The 7,012-nt window shown below is 34.4% G+C and overlaps 1 protein-coding gene across 1 annotated transcript; it reads left to right on the forward strand.

Annotated features, from left to right (window-relative positions):
* The first annotated feature begins 1,009 nt into the window (after nucleotides 1–1,009).
* On the forward strand, nucleotides 1,010–4,052 carry LOC146916858 (uncharacterized). Its single transcript, XM_085718743.1, has one exon. It carries the CDS (start codon nucleotides 1,178–1,180, stop codon nucleotides 3,695–3,697), a length of 2,520 nt encoding a protein of 839 aa, XP_085574869.1. The 5' UTR covers nucleotides 1,010–1,177; the 3' UTR covers nucleotides 3,698–4,052.
* Nucleotides 4,053–7,012: the final 2,960 nt, after the last annotated feature.

Consider the following 7,012-nt stretch of genomic DNA (forward strand, 5'->3'; position numbering starts at 1 on the left):
CATTGCAGTCGTGTCTTAGTGGCCATCTCAAGTGGGCATAACAAGTTATTAGAAGAAGAGAAATTAAGGAAAGATGTAGTATGAATCAATTCACTATTAGATGTAGCCACTGATTGGTTTTACATCCAACCATCTTTACTCGCATTTGACAACTCTTCCACCATGATAAAATAGAAGCTATGAATAGTGGCTTTAAGACAAATGCACATTTGTTGCCAATTTGTCGCAAAAACAAACAAGTTAGTAATAAAACTAGGGGATGAGATAGTCGAATAGTGAAGTTATAAATAGTTCAATAGTTCAATTCCACGGTTAACCTAAAATTAATTGTACTAACGTTTACTATTTTAAATAAGGTTTTGTCTAACATGCAAAGACAAATTAGTCTTCCACCATACATAAATATGTTTTCTACAATTGAGTAAATACGTAACATTATGTGTTTGGATTGACGTTCGTCACTACATTCTCCCTTCCATATGCATGTTCTCCCTTCCCTATGCAAGTTTAATGTGGATTTAAAGAAGTCAGAAATTATAAAATCTGGTCAAACGTGCGTTTGGAGAAATCCACATCTGTTCCAAACACACTATAAGTTTCATTGATTTAAAGATGCAAACAAATATGTAGATGATGCAAGACTTGTTTAATGTTTAGCATAGATTTGAACTTAAAAAATAAATACAATTAACCTACAAATAATATAGCTCTTCAATCTAATGGTGGAGAAAATTTGGGGTGTATCATACACTAGACACCATGTATCTTATTCATGCATAGTAGATAGAGGAGAACCTTACTTTTTACCTCTTTCTTTTTCTTTTATCTATTAATTTCTCAATAATAAAGAAGAAAACAAATAAAATAAGTTAAACCAAAAAAGAGTGTCCCTTTTTGGTTGAGAAATACAAATTTGGTTGACTCACCTCTCTCTCTCTCTCTCTCTCTCCCCTAGTTTCCCTGTGTCACTACCTCCTTCTATATGCACTCACCTGTCTTCTCTTTTTTTGTAGCAACAATCAACAACCTCACTCACTCACTTCACCTCACTCTCTTTCTCCTACTCCTTCTTCTTCTTCACACCCCCAAATTCACCACACACCCCCACTCTCCAAACACTACTTCCATTCTTCCCTTCCCTCTTCCAACCCAAAACTCACCAACCCTTTATGGCTAAATGTCCATAAACGAATCCCAAACCCATAATCACAACAATGTCAAAACCAAAACCACACTTTTTCCCTCAAAAAACCACCCAATTTTGACCCTTCATCTCAAAGAACCACAAAACCAAAACTTTCCCACAAATTCAACCACCCTTTTGACCAAAACAATGACTTCAACAAACTCCACTTCAACAGAACCACTTCCTAGTTCAGAAGAACTTGCTGTGAAAGCAGTTAACAAACGATACGAGGGTCTTGTCACTGTTAGAACCAAAGCTGTTAAAGGTAAAGGTGCATGGTATTGGACACACCTTGAACCTATTTTGGTTCGAAATCCTGATACTGGTCTTGCTAAATCTGTTAAACTTAAGTGTTGTTTGTGTGATTCTGTTTTTTCTGCTTCAAACCCTTCAAGAACAGCTTCAGAACATCTCAAACGTGGAACATGTTCTAATTTTAACAATTCTGGTTTGTTGTTAAAATCTGAACCCGGTTCAGTTCCGGTTTCTCCGGTTCCTATTTCGTCGGTTTCCGGTTCGAACCGGAAAAGAGATCAAATGGGAGTTGCTGTTTCAGTTTCAACCTCACCATCATCATTAAGTTTTCAAAATCATAACTTAGCATTGGTTGAAATTGGCTACAATCAGGTGCATGGTAATATGGTGAACCATCAGAACCAGAACCAGAATCATCAGAATCAAAACCAGCATCATTTGATGTTGTCTGGTGGAAAAGATGATTTGTGTGCATTGGCTATGTTTGAAGATAGTGTGAAGAAGTTGAAGAGTCCTAAGACTTCACCTGGTACTTCTTTGAGTAAAGAACAGGTGAATTCTGCTTTGGATTTACTTGCTGATTGGTTTTATGAATGTTGTGGTTCTGTTTCTTTGTCAACAATTGAGCATAGAAAGTTTCAAGCTTTTCTTTCTCAAGTTGGTTTGCCTGTAGGAAGTTGTTTGAGACGCGAGGTTTCCGGTCCAAGGCTCGATGCTAGGTTTAATGAAGTTAAGAGTGAATCCGAGGCGAAAATTAGGGATGCCATGTTTTTTCAAGTAGCTAGTGATGGTTGGAAGAGTTATGGTAATAGTAGTAGTAATTATAATAATGATAGGAGTTTGTATGGTTTGTGTTGTGGTGGTGAGAGTTTGGTTAAGTTTATGGTGAATCTACCAAATGGGAGTAGTGTTTTTGAAAAGGCGGTGTTTACTGGCGGGGGAGTTGTGAATTCGAAGTATGCTGAGGAGGTTTTGTGGGAGACTGTTACTGGTGTTAGTGGTAGTGTTGTTCAAAGATGTGTAGGGATTGTTGCTGATAAGTTTAAGGCTAAGGCATTGAGGAATTTGGAGAATCAAAACCATTGGATGGTAAATACTTCTTGTCAGCTTCAAGGGTTTGTTAGTTTAATCAAGGATTTTAACAACGAGCTCGAACTTTTCGGTATTGTTACTAAGAATTGTCTTAAAGTTGCGAATTTTATAGACAATGAATCTCAGGTGAGGAATGTTTTTGTTAATTATAGAATGCAGGAGATGGAGTATGGTGGGTTGATTCGTGTGCCTTCGCCGAAATGTGATCCGTTGAAGAACTTTGCGTCTGTGTTTCCGATGCTTGAGGATATTTTGAGCTGTGCTAGAGTGATTCAAATGGTTGTGATGGAGGACGCGTTTAAGGCAATGTTCATGGAGGATCCGAATGCTAGAGAAGTGGCTGGAATGGTTCAGAATGAGGTGTTTTGGAACGAGGTCGAAGCAGTTTATTCGCTTGTGAAGATTATTAAAGGAATGGTTCAGGATATAGAGGCGGAGAGGCCGTTGATCGGTCGGTGTTTGCCTCTTTGGGAGGAGATGAGAACCAAAGTGAAGGAGTGGTGTAGTAAGTACAATGTTGTCGAAGGACCAGTGGAGAAAATACTCGAAAAACGGTTTCGAAAAAACTACCACCCTGCATGGTCAGCGGCATTTATACTCGATCCACTTTACTTGATTAAAGACACAAGTGGGAAGTATCTCCCGCCATTCAAGTTTCTGACGCGCGAACAAGAGAAAGACGTCGATAAGTTACTTACAAGACTAACTTCTAGAGAAGAAGCTCATGTCGTTTTGATGGAGCTAATGAAATGGAGATCAGAAGGACTCGACCCTCTTTATGCGCAAGCCGTTCAGATGAAACAAAGAGATCCAGTCACCGGTAAGATGAAAGTCGCAAATCCTCTTAGTAGTCGACTTGTTTGGGAAACATGTTTGTGTGAGTTTAAATCTTTAGGGAAGATAGCGGTGAGGCTCATTTTTCTTCATGCAACTTCATGTGGATTTAAGAGTAATTGGTCTTTCATGAGAAAAGTTTCTGGAAACAAAAACTCTAGAGTTGCATTGGAAAGAGCTCAGAAAATGATATACATTGCAGCTCATGCAAAGCTTGAAAGAAGAGATTTTTCGAGCGAGGAAGAAAAAGACGCAGAATTGTTTTCCATTTCTGGAAGTGACGAAGATAGCATGCTAGCTGAAGTCTATGCCGATGCAATGCAATCTTAATGTAACACATTGATTTAAATTGCGGTCATGCAACATAAAGGAATTTGAAATCTCCGCAACGGCATCACAGCTATAGTTTCGACCTCATTTTCATGCGATATAAAGGTTCACAGCGTAACTGCAACCACATTTTAAAATGCTAGTGTAACGTGTTTCCTTTTTTACTTTTATAGATTTGTGTAATTTTTTAGGATTTATCAGATTCTTTCAAGAACACTCCTATTATTCTGTTATATCCAATGGAAAACAAATTCTTGACTTTGGAATTGGAATAGAAGAATATTAGAAGGGGTTCATATAAAGTATGTTGTTAGTGACTGTGTTATTATCAGTTTTGATTCTTTTGAATCATCAATCTTTTATTCAGCATTTATTTTTTCATTTATTTTAGGAGAATGATTTTGAGTTCTAATTTGCTATCAACCTGAGAAAGGTGGCTTTACTATCTTTTTGTGGAATGAATATACTCCCTCCGTTTCAAAATGAGTGTCGCTTTAGCCAAAAAAATTTGTTTCAAAATGAATGTCACTTTCAGTTTCCAATGCAATAATAACTTTTTCTTTTCAATTGTACCCTCCAATTAATACTCTGCACACTACTTCCAAAGTATTACTTTTAAAACTAACCAATAGTTAATAAGGATAATTTGGTAAAATAACTATTCTCTTTCTTTTAATCATTGCATTTCTTAATATGTGTGTAAACACCTAAAACGACACTCATTTTGAAACGGAGGGAGTATAAAATTGGTCATAATATTATCTACAGCTGCAGAGGACCTGAGAGTATGCTCCTCCTCGAGGTCTCAGATTCGATTCTCTTAATTTGGATGAGTTAATTTAGTTTCTTCAAAAAAAAAAAAACTGCAGAGGACCTGGGTTCGAAACCAGTGTGGCTGATTTATTAATTAATAGTAATATTTAAGTTTATGTGTGTTTTTTTTTTAAAAAAAAAATTTAGATATGGACATTGATATGATAATGATAAAAAGCACTTATGCAAAATATTTGAAAATTTTGAGTAAAGTGAATCTTTGTGGTTCTGTATGAAAAAATTATTAAAAAGCAGAAAAGATTATGGCTGGAGCAATGTTTTTCAACGACAATAAAAATGACATCTTTTGGGGGGTGGGGGTGTGGGGAACAGATTGGGTGCAGTAACTGCATGATTTAGTTTCTGATTTCGACTGTACAATCTAAATCAATGGTCGAGATCAAATAAAATTACTTTAACGAACGTGTATTATAAACTGTGAGATCTTAAATTAATGATCGAGATTGATTACTGTGAAACTCCGTAGAGTAATTATTGTAGGAGTTTTGGATTAGGGGTGGTTGGGGTGGGGCATAACATGATTTCTTCATTTGAATGAAGAAAATGATGATGAAGTTGTCCATGAAATTTTGATCACTTATCTCAAATCTCAATTGACAATTTATGCCTTGATATGCCATAACATAAAACATTCTCAAATTTATCTTGCAACACTAAGTTGTATGACTGAATTGATTGTCACCTAATTTCTATCACATCCAAAGACCAAAGAACAAAGGTCTCACTAATTTGTTCAAACCTTTGAATCACTGATACAAACACGACTACGGTTATAAATTTAAGAAAATATAAGTGATTAAATACAATTACATATATTTATGTTGAACATAAACAAGTGTTAGACGCTAAATATACCTTCAATTTGAGGCGTTGATGTTGCATAGATTCAAATCGTGTGATTTCGATTTTTTTAGTCTTAAATAAAGTGACGAGTTAAGGGCATCTTTGGTATAAAAAAACTTTTTTGTTTTCAATTGCAAAATCACGTATTAATCTCTGAAAGTTGACAATATATTAGAGCTGCGCATGAATTGGGTTATGAATATATTATTTGAGACTATCAATTAGCATAGATATTTGTCGGATTATTTGAGTGAACCTATGAAACGAACTTAGTATATGATATGTTTATTAGATTTTTCAAACTAATTTTAATAAACTCTCAAAAATATAGTTTTATGAAGAGAAAAACTCATAGAAATTCTAGAAATTCACATTTAAGATGAATAAGTCAGATGTCTGAAGTTCGAGCTCCGATCCCTGCATATATTATGCAATGTCGCTTATGATAAGTGTTTATTCTATCAGATGAAAATGTTAACATTCAGTCAAGTATATTTCAATTTTAAAGCCATATCACTACACTGTTATTATATACATCACTGGTATAATATTTCATTTTCACTTTCATGTAATGTAAAATCAACTTCCAACCTGTGAGGACAGCATTTCTGAAACAGTTTTTGTTATTCCTTAATCTCTCTACTATTGATGCATGTGATTGCCTTTTGAGAAAAGTGAAGACATATATATCTGGCATCACCTTTTATTGTTAATTCATGTTTTGGCATTTTCTGTTTTCAATAGTTTGTCATAACCCAAAATATAACTTTCATTCCAAATTTACGTTTTATAATTGAATAGAAAAAACATAGCTGTGGATATCTCTATTGCTAGGCATGTTTCACACAAATGAGAACACAGTCCTTGAAAACTATACCAATTAAAAATTCTCACCAAATTTATGTCCTTGCATACTTATGGCGGATTTGGATTGCATGCGGTCAGGATCTCATGCATTCATGTAGTCAGTACATCAATGATATTTAGATCAAGATTGAATGGTCAAAACTTAAACTCAGTATTTTATATTTTAAAAAGAAAATTAAAATTTGCATGTGTACTACTTCATTTGATTTTGTTCGAATGGTCATCCAATGTGCTAGCTGCTAGAATGCATGTAATTTCCATCGTATACAATTAAACTCGATTTTGTACAATCACAATGTCGTGTTGTAATGTAGTCAGCAGCGTCAATAGTCATTGAATCAAATATCGGTTCATAATCTAAACTCGATATACTAGATTTTAAAGGAAAAACAAAATCTATAATAAAATTTAGACCATCAAATCTTAACTATATACGTCCGTCGATGTGGTTGACTATGTGATTGAACACAATTTAATATACTCTCTTTGTTCTTATATATATAAAAAAAGATTTTTTTTTCTTTTTAAGTTTATTGAATACTTAATGTATCTGGTCTACATTGTAAAGCAGGTACATTAATTATTCAATTAACCTAAAAAAAGAATATTTTCTTATATGAGTCTTGCTTGCTAACGAATGTTTTCAGGGCAATAGTTAAGAAAACTATAAATAGAAAATTTGTATTGAAAATATAAATTTTAACTTTTGATTAAGTAATAATTACACTACTTTTAATAAAAAAATTACTCCCTCCGTTTCAAAATGAGTGT

This window comes from Medicago sativa, chromosome 6 (genome assembly GCF_051527215.1).
Source record: "Medicago sativa cultivar Bolivia chromosome 6, Bolivia_mono, whole genome shotgun sequence".
NCBI lineage: Eukaryota > Viridiplantae > Streptophyta > Magnoliopsida > Fabales > Fabaceae > Medicago > Medicago sativa.